This window comes from Podarcis raffonei, chromosome 14 (genome assembly GCF_027172205.1).
Source record: "Podarcis raffonei isolate rPodRaf1 chromosome 14, rPodRaf1.pri, whole genome shotgun sequence".
Taxonomy (NCBI): domain Eukaryota; kingdom Metazoa; phylum Chordata; class Lepidosauria; order Squamata; family Lacertidae; genus Podarcis; species Podarcis raffonei.
In genome coordinates this window covers 25,098,504-25,118,990 of record NC_070615.1, presented here as the reverse complement: position 1 = coordinate 25,118,990, position 20,487 = coordinate 25,098,504, and the positions used below count along the sequence as shown (strand labels likewise).

Below are 20,487 nucleotides of genomic sequence, written 5' to 3'. Positions count from 1 at the left end.
TCAGTTCTCTTTACTTAGTGGATGGCTTAATTCTATGAGGACTTTGGGCTCTTCCACACTTCCTCATGTCTTGCTGCTTTCCCCTGGGGAAAACCACTCTTCAGTGCTCAGTCAGAGCAAATGGAAATAGGATTGCTGTTTGTTCCAATTTAAAGCTAGAGTGACTTTTCCCTGGGAAAGGAGCAGGGCAAAGGGGGAAACTGCTTGGACCCATGCTTTCTAGGCATGAGACAAGAGGAAGTGTGGACAAGCCCTTTGTTTCAGTGCTGCTTTCTGTCATAGAGGTGGCACTATAGCACTGTTTGATATATGGAGTCTGATGGTGAAAATCTCATACAGATATAGCCAACAGCACTGTATTGGCATCTAGTGGTAGAACACGTGAAGTGCAGTGCAGTGCAGTGCAGTGCAGTGCAGTACAATGCAATGCAATGCAATGCAATGCAATATTAGAACATCAAAGGAAGAAAAAGCACTTTGATTCCAATCTAAGCACAGAAATACTCTTCTTCTTCTTCTTCTACTCTCTCTCTCTATATATAAACATTTTGCAAGTTGTCTAGCAAGGCATAAGCAGTGTATCAAACTGATATTGTCAGGCTGCATTTATATTTATATATTTTCTGTTCCTGATTCCTGGCTTTATTTACATACAATCATTATTAATTGTCATTCTTAGTGAATCACTTTCAGGTTTCATGACCGTGAAATGGTATATAAATTTTGTGAAATAAAATAATTGCAATATTAATTTTAAATTGTTTTATTAGATACTTTTTTATTTCTATTCATTATTTATGCACTCACAAGGCACCTAAAATTTACTAAGCACTGTGTAGAGATTTATTCAGCACTGTGCAAGCTCACAGTCTACTAGATGTGATACAAAAGGGAAAAAAGAGTGAGAAAGGAAGAGGAAAATCAAGCAAATTCATATGCCAGTTCTTTAAGTTGATCAACTAGCTTGAATGGCCAGTGAGAAGGAGGTGGTTCTGGGAGAAAAGGATTAAATGGCAGCTGGTCCCAGATAACCTGATGGAATGGGCTTGGCTACCATGTCCTCTTCCACAGATGCAGCCAGATGCAAGTGGGAGATGTCTAGCCAACACCAGCATTAACAGTTTTAGGAGTAACTACTTTCTGCCTGGTTTTCCTCTAAATTCTCCCGCCCTGATGCAGTTCATACTGAGAAGTTCATACTGGCCATGATCACTGAGCATTCAGGAAACAATAGGGCCAAACGGAGACCACCTGTTGTTTCCTGGGCGCTGAAAGTTCAGAATGACACTCCCTCATCCACATATATACACAGAATGGCGAATGCCACCACTGATAAATTTCATTGTGGGATGGTTGATCATTGGAAAAGACTTAGCAGGCCAGATCAGGCCAACAGTTTGTTACCTCTAGACTAAGTCCTTCCTCCAGATTTAAGGTCTTTGTCATGAGCTTGGGTTTAAGTTCTCGCTCATCACAATGCACTTTTCTTTTTTTCTTTCCATTTTAATGACCCATTCAGCTAGATTGTCCATCTTTAATTGCTTTGGGGTGGATATAGCGCTGGTGCAGGTTTGCAAACAGCAAAGAAACAGGGAGAATTCGGGTGTCTGTATATGTACATTTCTCCCTCCCACAGAGAATTCTAGCAAAGTTAGTTGGGTTGCAAGGACGTACCACTTTCCTGCGTTTTCTTTTTTTTTTATATAGAATATTTATTAAGATTTTACAAAAACATAAATTTAAAAAATTACAAAGAGAAACATAGTAAGAGAAAAAGATAAAGAAATCAAAAACATCATAAAAAAAAATACACAATACAAAAAAGACAGATGAATAAAAAAGAATTAAAAACAAATCCATTTTTTATAACTTTAAATTCGTTAGCTTGTTTCCTTGACCTCCTCACACCTCCCCTTTTTGTATTGCCAATTAAAATAATCAGGTCAGCAAATCCTTACCCTCTTTCATTTGTCTTAACTCTATATCTTACCATATTGTACCTCTATATTTTCATCCTTTATCAATTCATTTTTGCATATTCTCGTAACTTTGTTGCTAATGCCACTTATTTCCAATCCAACATCATATTTAACATTCATTAATTTTACAGTATTTCTGAAGATAGTCTTTAAATTTCTTCCAGTCTTCTTCCACCAACTCTTCTCCCAGGTCTCGAATTCTGCCAGTCATTTCCGCTAATTCCATATAGTCCATCACCTTCATCTGCCACTCTTCCAGGGTGGGTAGATCTTGTGTCTTCCAATACTTTGCAATGAGTATTCTTGCTGCTGTTGTTGCATACATAAAGAAAGTTCTATCCTTCTTTGGCACCAATTGGCCGACTATGCCCAGGAGAAAGGCCTCTGGTTTCTTCAGGAAGGTATATTTAAATACCTTTTTCATTTCATTATAAATCATCTCCCAGAAAGCCTTAATCTTTGGGCACGTCCACCAAAGGTGAAAGAATGTACCTTCATTTTCTTTACATTTCCAGCATTTGTTATCGGGCAAGTGATATATTTTTGCAAGCTTGACTGGTGTCATGTACCACCTGTATATCATTTTCATAATATTCTCTCTTAAGGCATTACATGCCGTAAATTTCATACCGGTGGTCCACAACTGTTCCCAGTCCGCAAACATAATGTTATGTCCGACATCTTGTGCCCATTTAATCATAGCAGATTTAACCGTTTCATCCTGCGTATTCCATTTCAACAGCAAGTTATACATTCTTGAAAGTATCTTAGTTTTGGGATCTAACAATTCTGTTTCCAATTTTGATTTTTCCACCTGGAAGCCGATTTTTTAATCCAAATTATAAGCCTCTCTTATTTGATAATAATGAAGCCAGTCTCGCACTTTATCTTTTAATTTCTCAAAACTCTGCAATTTAAATTTATCTCCTTGTTCCAAAATTTCCCAATATTTCGGCCATTTGGCCTCCATATTGAGCTTTTTCTGAGCCTTCGCTTCCATTGGTGACAACCACCTTGGGGTTTTATTTTCCAATAAGTCTTTGTATCTTATCCAGACATTGAACAGTGCTTTCCTGACAATATGGTTTTTAAATGCTTTATGTGCTTTAACCTTGTCGTACCACAAATATGCATGCCACCCAAAAACGTTGTCAAAACCTTCTAAGTCCAAAATGCCCGTGTTCTCAAGAAGCAGCCAGTCCTTCAACCAGCAGAATGCTGCTGATTCATAGTAAAGTTTAAGGTCTGGCAGGGCAAATCTGCCTCTTTCCTTTGCATCAGTTAATATTTTAAATTTTATTCTGGGCTTCTTGCCCTGCCAGACAAATCTAGAAATATCTCTCTGCCACTTCTTGAAACAGTCCATCCTGTCCAGAATTTGCAATGATTGAAATAAAAATAACATTTTTGGCAATACATTCATCTTTATAGCTGCAATTCGACCCAACAAGGAAAGCTTCAAATTTGACCATGTTTCTAAGTCTTTTTTCACTTCTGTCCAACATTTCTCATAGTTATCTTTAAATAAGTTTAAATTCTTAGAGGTCATATTAACCCCCCCTGCGTTTTCTAAACTACCACTTTTTTTCAATTCAGAGACTATAACAGGAGTGCAGAACTTGTGGCCCTCCAAATGTTGTTAGATTCCAGATCTTGCTATTCCTCAGTTCCCATCATTCCTGGCCATAGTGTCTGGGGTTGAAGGGCGTTGGAATCCAACAGCTGGAAGCCTGCACTACAGGCTTGTCCAGTTAGTGATTTCCCAATATCTTTGTTTGATGGCTTGATCAGTGTGTGTGTGTGTGTGAGACTGTAGAGAGTCTGGATACTTTTCTTTTTGGCTGCCCATTGTAGCCCTATCGCCTTTCTTCTTTGGCAATCACTCGTAGCTGAGTAAGATTGTCTTCCATGAAAACGGTCTTAACAGTGAGTCCGTAAGTGACTGTGAAGGTCCAATTCTGAATCCATACGTCCGTCCACAGGTTTCCGGGCTGGAGTTGATCACGGTGAGGGTCTGTCAAACGTGCCTCCCCCTTAGTTCATTTATCCCTTTTGTTCTGAGTCCGTGCTTCTTCAAAGTCCATGACACCTTTGGTAACAACGGTTCTCCAATTGGAGCGCTCATAGGCCAGTGTTCATATATGAATACCAGTATATAATTTTCCACACACAAAAAAGCACTGGCTTTGATGCAGGCCATAGCTGAAAGACTGGCGCCTTCAAGGTGGCTAATCTAGGGAATGAATGCAGCCCAAACCACAGCAACATGGGCATACAAATCAATACAAAACTGAACTGGACCTCCTGGCAAGCTGTGCCAAGCAGATGATAAAGGGTCTGGAAACCAAGCCTTATGAGGAATGGTTGAGGGAGTTGGGTATGTTTATCCTGGAGAAGAGAAGGCTGAGAGGCGGTATGATAGCCATCTTCAGATATCTGAAGGGATGTCACACAAAAGATGTTTTCTGCCATTCTCAAGGGTAGGCGCCAAACCAGTGGATTTAAAGGACAAGAACAGAGATTCTGACTAAACATTAGGAAGAAAGTTCTGGTGGTAAGAGCTGTTCCTCAATGGGATGGACCACCGCAGAAGATGAACTCTTCTTCATTGGAAGTTTTTAAATAGAATTTGGATGGCCATCTGTCAGGGATTCTTTAGCTGTGATTCCTGCATGGACTTGGACTAGACGATCCTTGTAGACCCTTCCAACTCTACCATTCTATCACCCATCAACACGAGTCTTGCATATGGTTGCACCAGCTTCTATTGCTTCATAAAAATGGTGGGCAGTGGTGGCTTGTGCCCATTGAGACTGGTAGAGAGGGAAGGCAGGGAGGCCAACTGTAGGTGGGACCAGAGTCAATGGGTGGTGGAACCAACTTATTCTAGTTTTGTCTCCATCCTGCTTCCCCCCTCATTGACTTCTGTGGGGACAAAATTGACAAGGACAAGGAAGCTGACAGCCAGAGCCACCCCCTGGGATGGTTGTTAAGGAAGAAGGCAGGCAAGTGGCTGAGGGCAGACTGAGGTTGGTGGGGCAGCCTCTGTTGATAGTGGTCTTTGTGTGAGAGAGGGGCCAGGAGGAAACCCTGAACAAGCCTTATCCTACTCCACATGCACCATCTCTCTCAGGCCTCTGCAAGTGAGCCTATTCTATGCCAGGGGGGTTGAGCATGGTGCATGTGCACCATTCATAGAGCACTGTGATTACTATAAAACCAGCACACCTGTGTGTGGCCAGTCCCCTTCATAGCAAACGTGGGTGCTGACCACCAACAGAATTGGGAGCCAAAGTGGAGCCACTGGGGGAAAGGCGTAGGCATCAGCAAGCTCAGGAAACCCCTATGTCAGGCATAGGCAAACTCGGCCCTCCAGATGTTTTGGGACTACAACTCCCATCATCCCTGACCACTGGCCTGTTAGCTAGGGATGATGGGAGTTGTAGTCCCAAAACATCTAGAGGGCCAAGTTTGCCTATGCCTGCCCTATGTTTTGCAGAAGTAATTTTTAAAAAATCATCCCCCAATTGAGATTTTTTATTATTATTATTTTAATGGTCCTCTGAGGGCTGGGCACATTTAATAGTCATGGAGTGTTGAATCAGGAGGAAAAGGGGGTGGAGTGGGAGTGGAGTAGAGTAAAAATCCTTTTTTGTTGTTACCACCCCAGATTTTGCAAGGGAAACATTTTGAAGTTGAATGTCAGCTGCAGACGGGTGTCCTCAAAGCCAGGCCGGGGTGGGTGGGTGGGAATTTCCCATCCGCCTCGTTGAATCTGTGCAAATTTTAAGTGGCTTGCAAAATGCCCCCACGTTGCATCATATAATAAGGCATCTCATTTTGAAGGGACTAACCTTCAAATCCACCAGCGACAGAGGGCTTCAAAGTAAGTGCTGCAGATGCATATTTATACCTCCATTGTGTTAGATCGCTCCCTAATTTAGCTGAGTCCCCAGCAGGAGATTTTCCCACTTTTCTCCTGATGAGGAGATTTCCTTGCCAAGGGTTTCCAGCTGTAAGAGAGTGCATTGAAAATAGAAACCCATCCATGCTATCTCCATCTGCAAACAGGTGCAGAGGTAGCGGGATTATGGGGTAGAGGCAGCCCAGCTCCTTTGAAATCAGAAGAAGTTTTGCCATTGAATGTGAACACCCCCCCCCATTTCCCCCTTTGCTTGGAAGAATTTAATGGACTAGATTTTTCATATGAATGTTTGCACCACACAGAGTGGCCTGAACAAATTTTACATGCCAGGAAATTTTTGCATATACTTAAAAAAATTAAAAAAAATATCCAGCTAATGATACCAGTAAGGGAGGGATCCATAGCTCTCCAGAGCACTGAAGGCACCCTTCTTGACGACTGCACATCTCTCTAGAATGGCTTTGACCGCTCTGCACAGGTGTAGTGACAGCAGGAAGAACAAACCTCTGTACTTCCTGTCTCATACGAAATATATCTTTTGCAGCCTCTCTAATGGGGAAGATGCTCGTACCAGGGACACATTTCAAACTCTTTTAGTACCGCTTCTTCACCCCCATTTCTGAAATTCCACCAGAGGGGTCAAGTGTTCTCAAGAATGCTTTTGGTCACCATGAGGCCTAGAAACTTGCCTTTTTTCAAAATGCACCCAAATTGGATTAAGTCCTTGCATATTGTCTCAAACTGGGTCTGCTTTCAGTAGTGGGAGTTAGTGGCATGCCAAGATGAAAATCCTCCTCCCCAAGTGCCCTGAGACTTGGGGTGGGGGGAGGAATTCTGCTCACTTCACATATGTAAAACTGACCTAATTTGCACTTTGGGAAGCAAGATGAGAAACTGTCATTCACCCACCCTTCGAAATCTGCAGTTCTCCAGCCAAGTCATGTGTATGTAAATGCACATGCTAGGATAAAGTGTGCATATGCATGCATATATTAGGGGGAATTGCTTTGAAGAAGAAAAAAAGTGCATTTTTGCACACACAAAAATCAGCAAACTGCAAAATTTTGAAGGGTGGTTGTGGGCCAGTCCATGGATTGTTTCAGAAAGTGAAAATTAGGTAGATCTGCCTTAAAATGCGAAGAGAAACTTGTTTCTCTGCTAAAGCGACTTCTGGAGAGAGATCCAGACACCCTCCCATCCACATGCCACTTGCTCTTTGCAAGATGATTCAACACACTTCTCCCTCCCTCGCTTATCCCCCCCCAAAAAAAAATCCCTTGTGTCAGCCATCAGAGAGCATTGGGCTCCCCCCCACCATGGTCAAGCACTCACTTTTCCCTGACTCTGCATCACAGTGACCAAAGGAGACACATCTTTCTGCTGCACAAGTCCAGTTTGCATAAAGTTATTTATGCATTTTCCATTGTATATTATTTTTGTGCAGGTGCTTATGGGATGAATAGACGTCAGAACACATACATTATGGAAAAAGGCTTCAAAGGTATAGTATCTGATGCTGGCAAGTGACCCCATAGTGGCCAGTTTGGGTAAGGCAGGAGAGGTGAGCTCGCCAGCCCCAAACATCTGCAAAGTGGTTGTTAGTCGGTCTGCAAGCAGGCAGGCAAGCCGGCACGTTTTTTGAGACCTCTGGCAACAGCCCAGCTTTGACTTGGAGCTTTGCCATGCCTGTTGATCTCTGCCCCACATTCCTGCCGTTATTGCCTTCCTCTTCCATTGGCCAAGCGAATTAGAACTGAGCTCTCTGTTTAGGAAAGCCAATGGAAGGAGCACTTGGTAGATGTGGGTCCACAGCCCACCTCTGATGTGGACTTGCCATGTGGTTTTGAGGCAACTCGTCCCCTGTGCCTCAGTTTCCCTACTCCCAAGGGTGGCAGGCCTTCAGCCTGAGGGCCGCATTCCTTCTGAGCAACATTCCGGGGGCCAGTGGTGGGCGGAGCCAGAAGCGAAGCCGGGCAGAAGAACAAATGTAAATGTTGCCTTTGTACGGTGGGATAGAATCTGCATATGCTGAACACACTCATCCTATGGAAAACATCTGGTTTCAAGGACATGTTCCAGCCAGGCCAAAGCACTTGAGGAGTGTGTGTCCTGGGGAGAGCTCCAAGGGCCACATAGAGAGGCCTGGGCGGCCATATTTGGCCCCTAGGCCTGAAGTTCCCCATCCCCGCTCTACACTGAAAATGGAAAGACTGGTGGCTTGCTTGGAGGGTTGCTGTTAAAATATCAGCTCGAGAAATAAATGTTTTCCCTGAGCCTTAGAAAGACTAGATTATAAGAGCACTGCACTGAACTTTTGAAGGGCTAAAGAGCAGGGATCAAAAATGGTGGCATGAAGAGGGTTTTCCTTCTTCTTAAGAAATGTTTTCTTTTCTTTGCTGCTTATTTGCTTGCTGCATTTATATCTCATATTCCATCATGGTGCTCAAGGCGACTCAGAACTGGGCTCCAGGCACTAGCCAGGCTCCGACTAGCAGGAGCAAAAATCCCCATTTTGAAATATTTTTAATTTCTCTCTGCAAGCTGCCCAGACAATCTCTGGTTATAGGGTGGCAGATATATGCTGAAAAGAAACAAGGTCCCTGTATCATACGCTTTTAGACCCGAGCACCAAAATCAGAGCTAGCGCCAGAAATAGTCATGGCGTAGATCTACACAAAGCGGGGGGGGGGGGGGGGACCACTAAATTTATTTCAGGAATTAGATCATTATAACAAAATAAAATAAAACCTTTGGGAAAAGGCATATAAACATTTTCTGCTCTCTAACGGGTTCTGGTGTTGCGTGTTTATAGCACCTTCAAATCGTTTCTTTACTAGTGTAGCTGAGTCCATGGTTGGTCACATTAGCAAGGCCCCTCAGTCCAGTGACAAAGTTCCCCTGGACCTGTTCCTCCTCTCAACAAAAGAGCATAAGAAGAAGAGCCCTGATGGATCAGGCCATTCTGATCCAGCATCCTCTTCTCACAGTGCCCCACCAGATGCCTGTAGGAAACTAAGGAGCAGAACATGAGCACAAGAGCCCTAATCTCCTGTGGCTTCCAGCAACTGGTATTCAGAAGCATCCTGGCCAGTCACCATCCTTTGTGAACTTGTCCAATCCTCTTCCTAAAGCTTTACAAGTTGGTGGCCATCACATTCCATAGTTCAACTATTTCCCCTCCCCACTTTGTCCTGAATCTTGCAACACTTAAACCGTTGCAACCTGCTTGCTGGTTTACATGCCTCTTAATCTGGCTCAAGAGAAAGCTGATGGGGAGAAGGAGGAGCAGGAGTGGCTGTGGTTAAAATTTCTGCATTAGGAAAACAACCATATAGTTGTGGGGGACTATGATGTCTGATTGTATGCTATCAGGTGATTGACAGGCGGAGGCCAGTCTTGAAGGGTGGGTCACATCTGGATCTACCTCCGGATCTGAGTAAATTAAGGTCTTAATTTAGCACCAAAACTGATAATGATGGAAATAGGTGTGTTTCCATGGTAGAGCATCTCATGAACTTTGTGGGGGAGCCACCACTGAAAAGGCCCATTCGCACTTCGCAACCCCCCACACCACCCCCAGATGAAAGCTCTGAAGGAGACCACAGGTTTGGGCTGATTCATATTGAGGCAGAGACAGCCCGTACAGCATTGTGGTCCTGAACAATTTAAGCTTTTATGGGCCCAAACTGGAGCTTTGACGTGACCCCAGAAACTAATCCGTAGCCAATGCAGTCAGGCCACAATTGGGCTAATAAGCTCAGGTCTTTTGGTCTCAGTCCGTAATTCGGCTGCTGAATTCTCCACTAGGTGCAGTGTCTGAATTATCTTCAAAGGCTGCCCCATGTATAATGCATTATAGTAATCTAAGAGATGCTGAAGTGTGTCTAACTTCCCTCCCCCCTAAAAAAAGAAAAGGGAAAGAACTTTTGAGGTGGGATTGTGAAGTTTGGAGCCAAAACTGCAATGGGACTTGGAACATCTGATTTCCCCGTGTGTGTCCTTTTTCTCATTTAAAACCCGCATACAAGAGCCCCCTTGTTTATGGACAATTGAAGCTGTGCCACAGCGATAGGAGAAGTGGGAGAAGGAGTGTTGGTTAACTCCAGGCACACAGTAATATCAGTTGCTGGAAACCACGGGAGGAGAGAGTGCCTTTGCTCTCCAGTCCTGCTTGCGGACTTGCCACTGGGGCATCTGGTTGGCCACTGTGAGAACAGGATGCTGGACTGGATGGGCCATGGGCCTGATTCAGCAAGCACCTCTTATGTTCTCAGAGGGGGTTACAAAAATAGAATAGAATAAAATAGAATAGAATTTATTATTTATACCCCACCCATCTGGCTGGGTTTCCACTCTGGGCAGCTTCCAACAAAGTATTAAAATACAGTACAGTGGTACCTCAGGTTAAGTACTTAATTCATTCCAGAGGTCCATACTTAACCTGAAACTGTTTTTAACCTGAAGCACCACTTTAGCTAATGGGGCCTCCTGCTGCTGCCGTGCCGCCGGAGCACGATTTCTGTTCTCATCCTGAAGCAAAGTTCTTAACCCGAGGTACTATTTCTGGGTTGGCGGAGTCTGTAACCTGAAGCGTATGTAACCTGAAGCGTATGTAACCCGAGGTACCACTGTAGTCTGTTAAACATTAAAAACTTCCCTAAAGAGGGCTGCCTTCAGATGTCTTCTAAAAATCTGGTAGTTCTTTGACATCTGGTGGGAGGATGTTCCACAGGGTGGGTGCCACTACAGAGAAGGCCCTCTGCCTGGTTCCCTGTAACTTCGCTTCTCGCAGTGAGGAAACTGCCAGAAGTTCCTCAGCGCTGGACCTCAGTGTCCGGGAAGAACAATGGGGGTGGAGACGCTCCTTCAGGTATACTGGACTGAGGCCGTTTAGGGCTTTAAAGGTCAGCACCAACACTTTGAATAGGGAAAGGGGGTTTGAATAATTGTGAGTGAGAAAGAAAGAAGCTCAGTCGGTAGAGCATGAGACTTTAAATTTCTGGGTCATGGGTTCAAGCCCCACCTTGGGCAAAAGATTCCCACATTGCAGAGGGTTTGACTCAGTGAGCCTCAGGGTCCCTTCCATCTCTACAATTCTACGATTCGTATGCTTGCAAAGGCCCGTGGTACAATTTGCATGAAATTTGCACGTGATAATTTCTATGTATAGATATTTCAGGGCAAAGTAAGATGGTGGTTGGGGAGGTGTCACTACATTTCACAGTGCACCCCACTTTTTTTGGCCCAAACAGCCCAGAATTTAATCCAGTAGTAAAGTGGCAGCTTTGCACTGTGAGGCTCTGTTAACAGTAAGAAATAAATGGGCCTCTCTTATGAATAAATAAGAAAGAAATAATATATTCAGTTTACATCATGCCCTTCCTCCTGAAGGAGCAGAGGGCAGCAGACGCAGCAATGATAAAGCACCGACAAAAATTAAATCCAGTAGCAATCAGTTTTAAAGTGTCTTAAGGTAGTTAGGAACACTCTAAAAAATGTGTATCCGTTAGTTATTGGTAAGACAGAGTATTTTTGTTGTTAGTATGACCAGCCCTTCACCAGCGGGTCCCAGGGCAGGTTACAACAAATTAAAATTCAGAACTAAAAAGAGTTAAAATAGATTGCAGTCACAGGATGAGCACTGAAAATGCACGTCTCAGGTGTCAAAGGCCAGGGTGGAAGTGCATCTTCAGCATTCGCTGAAAGATGTATAGAGAAGAAGCCAGATGCACTTTAACCAATCAGGACGAGAGGCTCCCGCTCTCAGAAGGGCAAATGCAAATAGAAGTTATGACTCTGTATGCAAATATGTGACCTCACCTGTGAATTCCTGCGTGAGGAAGGAAATGCAAACATTCATCGCTCAGCAAGCAGTGAATAGTGGAGTCAGAAAGAGACCCTGGAGGCATTTTGTAATTTCCAAAGGCCATGGCAAGCACAGCCAGGCCAAAATGGCAGCCAGTGTTGTGTAGCCGTTGGACTAGGACATTTCCCCCCAATTCCTACTTAGTCATAAACTTCACTGGGGCTGTTCACTGGGGCCCTTCACTGCCTCTCAGGGTTTTTCTGAGCAAAGAACATGCCAACTTGAGCTCCTTGCAGGAAAGGTGGGATATAAATGTAACAGTCATTTAAAAAAAACACAAAACAGGCTGTTCCCAAAAGACAACATAAGCATCCAATATGGAGCTAGTTCACCAACCTTGTAAAAACTCAGGTACTTTCCCTCATGAGAGATTTTTAATCCTCGCTCACTCTCCAAACCAGTTCCCTGGTGAATTGTCTCTCGCCCTCCTTCACACCTTGAAGCTGATCTTAGCTGGAAGCAGGGAGATGGGTGCCAATATCATGCCTTTCCCCACCTTCACAGCCCATTCCTGCTTCAGAGCGAGGCGAGTTGTGTCAGCCTAGTGCCACCGTCCCCAGCCTGGTTTCCTCCAGATGTTACGAACTACAGCTGGGGCTGATGGGAATTGTAGTCCAAAACATCTGGAGTGTGGCAGGTTGGGGAAGGCTGAGTGTGTTGCGGGATGGGTGCAGTAACTAACTAGGATTGGGAAGAGCCAGGTTCAAATCCCCACTCATCCACAAAGCTCGCTGTGTGACCTTCAGACGGTCATTTCTCCCAGGTCAAAATAACTTCTGGTGTTAAATGCATGCAGATGGTTAAGAAATGCAGATAGCATCAGAAGCAGAGAGAGAGAGAGAGAGCGCTATCAAGATGGCAGCAAGTGTGGCAGTGGAATGCCTGTATTTTCAGCAAGAAAACCCAGAGATCACAAGGACGTAAGGGTAGCCCTGCTCTCAGAGCAAGATGCCTCAATGGGAAACCCGCAAGCAGATCCTGAGCACAAGCGCCTTCTCCCCTCCTCCTGTGGCTTCTAGCAGCTTGTACTCAGTAGCATTACTGCCTCTGACCACAGAGGCAGAGTTAGAGCCATCCAGGGTGGGGTAGACTTTGGGTCACATGACATAATTCCTCTGGATGCTCCTTAAGAAATCTGAGAGGTGGGGAGGGAACCCCAGCTAATATCCTTAAAGTGACAGGTAAGTGACCATCATCCGATTCCCTCTTTGTATCCACAATAGAGCCAACCAAGCTTTTTTTTTTTTACCTGGTGGTCTGAGGCTCTCTGCAAGATTGCAGAGCAGGCATTCTCCTTCGCACCTGAGATGAATGTTTCCTGTGTTACGATGAGATGGTGGTGTCAGCCTTATAAATGATGTTGCCGTGTATAATGTCAGTGGTGATTTGCAGGACTGCACAAGCAAAACAGAAATGTCAGGTCCCTGCCCCACAGAGCTTCCAACATTCCCAGTCGGGAAGTCAATGAGGGGAGGGAGAGGCAGAGATATCAATGGTTTTATTTCACATTTTGGGGGGGAAATGCTGTTTGTCTGAAAAAAAGGCAGAGGAGGGAGGGGAGAGAAGAGGGAGCAATGTGAAAACTGGATTTTACCTTCCCGTAGAGATTACAGAATTTCTCTGCTAGCAAGCAATCTTCCTTCTAAACCTATTTTAACATGAAAATCTAATCATGCCATTCTGGACTTTCCCCTGTAAAGCAATTAAAACAAACAAACAAACCCATGTTGCATTAAATGTGGTGTGGGATTTCCAGGTGCCACCCCTGAAACAGGTATTATACCCAGTATGCCAAAAGACTTTGCTTGCTAGCATGGTTCTCTCTGCCAGGGAGGGGGGTGGGACTTGTGCATGATTTCTTGGTATGGAAAGGGGGACCTTAACCAGTGTTATCCTTTAAGGCAGGGGTTGCTGGTTCATGGCCTTCCAAGCATTATTGGACTACAGTTCCCAGCAGCCCCAGCCAGCATTGCCAATGGCCAGGGATTTATGGGAGCTGTACCCCACAACATCTAGAGGGCCGCAGATTGTGCCAGCCCTGCTTTGAGGGATGTGGGGAATGGTGGCATGGGGTGGTTGTGTGTGTACAAACTGATGTTCTTAATGTAGCAAATGAGACCCTTTTGACCGCAGAGTCCGTGGCACTGAAGGGCTGTTTTCTTTCCTACTGAATGTTCAGGAAATGACTTGCGAATGAGTTTGGATGAGCAGATGGTTTGGAGAGACAGTGGTTCGGAGATCCCTGAGGCGTAACTGGTGGGTCCCTGTGCTGTGCGCTCTGAGGGCTAGAAACCCCCTCCTCCCCTCCCCCTTCTCCTCGAGGTCCGGTCGCATGTGTGCTAAGAGGCCGGCCCGGCTCTTGTCTTGCAGACTATATGAAGGGATCTGCCTGCAGCTCCAGCACCTGTTCCCTCAACAGCAGCGAAAACCCCTACGCCACCATCAAAGACCCCCCCATCATGGCATGCAAACATTCCGAGAGCAGCTATGTGGAAATGAAATCTCCCGTTCACCGGGACGCATCCTATTCTGACACACCAGCCTTGTCAGCAGCTAATAAAAACATATACGATGTTGGTAAGTATCTCTGGTGATCCAGCTGCAAGCAGGGAGGTCCAGCCGGTGCTGGGTCATCAGCGGTGGCGCAGTCCAAGTGTTGCTGCGTTAAAACTCCCCATGGCCCCCTGCCCATTCATTGGCCACACTGGCGGAGGCCGATGGGAGCTCAGCAACATCTAGCAGGGGAACCACACTGATGACCCCTGGCAAATGGGCAGGCCCAAAAATATACACCGACTGCTCATTGCCCATTGAGTTGGTGCGAAGTTACTACTGTTTCCTTTGCAAACTGGCAAAGGGCTTTCCCAAAGTGTGGTTAACTAGCAGTGGTGTAGCGTGGGGGGGGGGGTGGGCCGTAGCCCTGGGCACAAATTTCCGAGGGGATGCAATGAGACGCCCCCATGACAGGCTCCTTCATCAAGCCTGGGGCTGCAGGGAGGTAAGCGGTGCCAGGGCGGGACCTTTGGGGCTGGGGTGGCGGTGGCGGTGCTTTCACCTCACAGCCAGCAAAGGGACACCCACTTTTGCCCCGCCCCTGGACCAGCCAAGTGGGAGGGTGCTGCCACCGCCACCCACCAAGGAGGGAGGGAGGAAGAGGAAGGCAGGAAAGCACTGCCAGAGCCATGCTCAGAGCAACACAGCTGCGCTCCTGCCTTTGTGTTTCGCTGCCTTATCCATGCTTCCGGGTTGGGGCTGGTTTGGAAGGAGAGGCTCGCTTGATTAGATGCTGGCCAGTGAAGGGACTGACCCCTACCCAGTCCACCAGGGGGGCCAACACTTAGTGAGCCCTGGGCACTGGTAACCCACGCTATGCCCCTATTAACTAGGGCTATGTGGCTTCTTCGTCCAAGAATAATTATTTCAAGTTCCACATCCCAGCAATCCAAATTGCATGACGTGCCAAATTTTGCGCCAGTATGCTTAATTTGTTTTTATGCACATGTCTGTCTTTTCCTAATGTTTTCACTGTTCTGCATAATTTATTTGGGGCTTCCTTAGCCATGGGAGGGACCAGTGTAGGGCTGCTGAGGCCTCTCTTCCTAGATTGCTGTCAGGGGTGGATGGAGCAGCCTGGTTCTGGTCTGTGTCACTTTTCGCCTGCGTTCATTCCTAAGTCTGTTTGGTCCTGATTCCAAATTAATCTGCAATTAAATAATAATAATGATTCACCTGGGAATTGGTATAGGAAGAGCATGTTTCATCTCGGTGTATGCATTTTTAAACAGATTTGAGCCTAATGCATTTCGTACTTTGAGCTGAGAACTATATTGCAAACTCTGGGAAAGTTTGGAAGCCAAAGGATACTTAAGTTCCGATTCAAACATCGGTTGTGTCAGTGTACACCAGAATTCACTAAAAGAGAATTCCTCCAGCTTCCATAAATATTGGTAATCACCTAGCAGCTTGTGTGTGGCTTTTGCTCATGCACTTTTGGCTGGAGGCACTAGAAACATGGTATATTTGGGATTTTAGAGACAGGGGAGGGGGAGAAAAAATAGGGGTTCTGAGTAACCTGAGCTTTACATCCATTACCACATTTGCTTTGTGTACGTTTTTCTTAGAGATGGGTGTTTCTGTCAATTTTGGTTTTATTTTTCTAGACTTAAGTACATTTTGCCACACTTCTACATCAGTTTGAAATCTTTTTAAAGTTTTTAATTTTGCCAGCATTTCTGTGTGCATTTCTAACATAACTGTGATAAATTTCTTCTCAGATAATGCATTTGATATATTATTTTCTCTTTAACATTATTATTAATTTTCTTGCTTCGGGATTTTATTTTAGTATTTGCCCTAATCTGGGGAGACCCATTGAAAGCAATGGACCTTGCTCACTAGGTCCATTAATTTCAGTGGATATATTATAATTCAGTTGGCTACAACCCAAAGCTTTAATACTAATGATCTGTGTTATGCTTTTATATTCTGTTTTCGTATGCCACTCTTGGGTATTCTCGGATTTTGGAGCAGTTAAATAAATATAAGCATATTTATGCTCACTTTCACCTACTAGTTTATTGGAGAAGAAAAACAAATAGAACAATTAACAACAATATCAGGGAAATAACAAACATCCACTTCCAATACTGGGTAAATCAGAGGTACAGAATGAAATGTAAACAGTCAAAAAGAGGTAGCAAACAAGATCTACAGAAAATAAAGATCAGAAATAAGTTTATTTTTTAATGTGATATAGTACGTATGGGAGCCCTCAGAAAGTAACATATAAGCCCAATAGTGTGTAACTATTTCCAAATAAAGTCATACACAGTAGAAACTAAATCTCTTAAACACAAAAATGCCGCAGGATATATATAAAACTTGTTTAAACCATTAATAGTGGTATTTTTCCATCTCTGTGGTGGAAAAGTTCAACGGGAGTCTGTGTGGTACTCTCTGGATGGTGCGGGATTTCATCTCAGCAGTCCTAGGAAGCATGGCCAATGCACAGGGGATGGTATGAGCTAAACATCTAGGCAACACTATGCCAGCTACCTATGGGGGAGAGAACAGACATTGATATGCTTTTACTGCCAAAGTTAACGTAGAAAGAAGCTTTTGCTAAGGGAATAATTGTCTGAAGCAGCTGATGGTAGAGGTAGCCAATGTGTTGCCCTGCAGGTGATGTTGGACTACAACTCCCATCCCTCTTGTCTGTTGGCCATACTGTCTGAGGCTGATGGGAGCTGGAGTCCAGTAACATCTGCAAGGCACCATATTAGCTACCCCAAAGCTTGGTAGCAGAGCTAAGGAGCCTCGGCTCATTACTAGAACAACCCATCCCAGAATTCCTTGTTTAGAGCTAACAAGCTTCGGAATGGATCATTCTCACAGTGTTTGCAGAGACATCTTTTGTCTTTAGCGTCTTTCCCTGAGTCTTTTGTTTCTGAAGAGGTGGCTGCTTAGAGGAGGCTATTCAACAGGCCCCTGTTTGTCTTTGCAGAGCCCACCATCAGCGTCATCCAAGAGGCTCGTCTCCGCAATGCTGTCTACATCCAAAACCCATACGACATGCCCAGGAACAGTCACATCCCCTGTCACTATGACGTTCTCCCTGTAAGACACAGCCCAACGCATGGGACACTTTGGGACAAGCAGTCTTAGAGGGCTGTGCGTGCTGCTGCTGCACTCATGAACTTTGTTCCCCGATGCAATGACCGAAGAGAAGACAATCCTTTCTGTTTTGTTCTGCTACATGCTGGATAAACAACAACAACAACAACAACACAACAACGCAAGGAACCCGAAGGCGAGACTTGTATTGGGCCAACTTCCTTCTGCATGAAACACTTTCTTTTTACAAGACAGTTTTATACCGATCACAGGAGAAACCAAGAAAAACTGCTCTATGTACAAACTGGGAAGGGGGGAAGGCTCCCAGAAGCAGTTTCTCATGCAAGTCTAGTGTTGGACAAAGTGTATCTTACTGACTTGACTTTGCTTTTTAAATTGGAGGGGTGGGGGTGGAGGGGAGAAAGAGACAAAGATCCCTTGCTGTAAGTTCTTAGAGCTGTATGTACTATACTATCACTTGCTGAAAAAGAGGGGTTTAAAAAAAGAACTTTTAAAGACAAGACGGTGGAGGAGAAATAAGCTCTGCACTGAAGAACCACAGGAGGAAGCAGGGCTCAGGTTGCTTCTGCCATGCTGGCTAGACAACGTGCTTGAGCTCTGCTTAGTTCCTCAGCGTTTGTTTTGAGTGTGCACCTGCTATTCTGCAACTGTGCGTGGAAGAACCAAACTACCTGGTGCTCATGCGCTTCCACTACTGCTTCAAAAATGCTTCTTGCTTGCAGCGGTGGAGAGTGCCAAAGAGGTGAATTTCAAGTAGAGAAGAAACGAGGGTACTCCCTTGAGGTGCTTCTGTTCTCCTTTCCCACACTTCAGCATTCCACTATAAACAAGGTTCAGAGGCAGAGAGATACTCAGCCACATAAAGAAATGCCAGAGTTGGCAGGGTAGGTGCAAACATAGGAAACTGTTCTATATTGTGTCAGAACATCTAGCTTGGTACAGTTGATGGTGACTGACTGCAGCTCTCTCCAGGATTTCAGGAAAAGGTTTTCCCAGCCTACCTGGGGATGCTGCTGGGGATTGAACCTGGGAGCTTCTGTATGCCAAGCACCTGTACTTAACACTGATCTACGCCCTCCCTTCAAGCCATGCCACCTAATACAGTCAAATCAACAACATACAATTTCCAGAAGATTTTTTTTTTTTTAACAGGCTCACTCCCCACCAGGCAACTGCTCATTCTATACACAGTATTTTGCTGTGATGTTTCCTTTTGCGCATAAGATGCCATGGCAGCAGACACAGAAATTGTCACTGTTCAAAGCTTCCATTTTTTTCTCTAGATTGTTTTGAGCATGACCTAATGTTCAGACTCAATGTATTTATTTATTTTTTAGGGCATGTGCGAAGAGGGGTTGCAAAGAGGAGGCTGCTTCACCAGGAAATACCAATTTAACAGTATTAGAGTTCAGTAGGAACCAGATATATGGGGGAAACGAAAGGAGTTTCTAGAAGAGGATTGAGTAAAACAACAGGCCCAGAAAGACTTGGGCCTCAGTTCTGGGTCTGCGAGAATTCCCACACTCCAGCTAGCTGTATTTTCCCAAAGAGCGTGGTGCAGTAAGCCAACACTGCTTAATAAGGAACATGTGCATGCCAGGTGCGCATTTACGTTATAAAACATGGCCATTGATGCTATTTATTGATGCACACTGTTCCTAAGAACACAGCGTGGAAAGGTGCGGCTCAGTGGTAAGAGTACTTGCTTCGCATGCAGAAAGTCCCGGGTTCAGTCCCTGGCATCTCCTGGTATGGCTGGAAATGTCCTGTCTGAAACTCTGGAGACTTGCTGCCAGTAAGTGTAGGCAGTACTGAACTAGGTGGCCAATCATCTGACTCAGAACGTGGCAGCTTCTCACACCCTCATTCTGAGAGCTTCAAGCGAGTCCCCAGCTGGAGTAGTAATTTGAGAACAAATAGTTCTTGTTGTAGAAAGACAATTAGTGACCCACCACACTCATTTAGGAAGTCTTCCTGTAATAGCTAACAGGCTCCCCTTATGAAGACAATTGCTTCTGATTTTTGGAGATGGGCAATGCTGACGAGATCCCTCTTTGTTGCCTTCAGTGTGTGAGCAAACTGTACGTTACCTCTGCATGGCTGTAGGTATGTGCTAGCATGGGAACAGTGGGAGAACATCTGCTTGGGTTGCAAAATCCTAGGCTGAATCAGCAGCATCTCAGTCACCAGCAACTAGGAAATACCTCTCTGAAACCCTGCAAAACCAGGGACTTCAGTAGAAGGCAAATCCCTATGTTCCTAGTGCAAAAATGCAGGACAGAAGAATGCACTTCCTATTTGGTGAACACAGATGTACTGATCTTCTACAGGCAAAATGGAATGCCAGACTCTTTCTAAGCCAGGCCCAAATGCATTTGAGGAGGATGGAGTAGATGTTATTTGCACATAAGGGGTAAAGTTGCCAGGAAGAGCTGCAGCCTAAGCAAACACACCGTTCTCTTAAAACTGAAGCACCTTTTGTTTTCAGTGTTCCTGAATGCTTATCTTTGGAGCACAGTGGCCAAAAACATCCCCTTTCATGCTGATTGGGCGGCTCGAGGATGCTGGAGACAGTGACCCTGCTCCAGAAATAGTAAGGGGTCTTTGACCCTCTGTGACCTCAGACCACTACACCACTGAGGTACAGGATCGGTTTCAGCCAAGTAGCAGACTTGGGTAGCCTTGTTGCTGGGTGTAAAGCTCAGCTGAGTCAGTGCCAGACTTTAGCCCAAGAGTGGGGGACCTTATTGAGGCTGAAAAGTTTTCTGAGGGCCACAGGGCAGTAGCAGATGTGGCCAGAGGCGAAAGTGTGCAGAACAATGAATGTCAATTTTGCTTTTGTGCCATTGGCTAGATTCTGCTCTGTCATTCATTTGGACAAGCAAGAGGCATTACTCAAGTTCAAGGACACATCCTAGCCAAGCAATATTAATCTAGGTGGAAAGCAGGGGCACCGAGGGTTCTGGGCCCCGGGGAGGGTGCTAAAGGCCAGAGGCAGAGGCCTACATTTCACCTGAGGTTCCCCACCCGTTCAGCCCATTGAACTGTTCAACATCCACCGGTAAGTTGAGATAACTAATGGC

General features: G+C 45.1%; 1 protein-coding gene across 6 annotated transcripts in view; it reads left to right on the top strand.

Annotated features, from left to right (window-relative positions):
• MEGF11 (multiple EGF like domains 11) overlaps positions 1-17,539 on the top strand; it is a 339,136-nt gene extending 321,597 nt beyond the window's left edge. For 3 of the 6 annotated variants that reach the window (XM_053365788.1, XM_053365791.1, XM_053365789.1), the window contains 3 exons: positions 7,349-7,405; positions 14,141-14,347; positions 17,274-17,539. In XM_053365788.1, the coding sequence (XP_053221763.1) occupies positions 7,349-7,405; positions 14,141-14,347; positions 17,274-17,434 (425 nt within the window). In that variant the 3' untranslated portion in view covers positions 17,435-17,539. Of the gene's footprint in view, positions 1-7,348; positions 7,406-13,949; positions 14,027-14,140; positions 14,348-17,273 lie in introns of those variants that run through there. The other 3 variants (XM_053365793.1, XM_053365790.1, XM_053365792.1) reach the window with 3 other exon arrangements.
• The last annotated feature ends 2,948 nt before the right edge of the window (positions 17,540-20,487 follow it).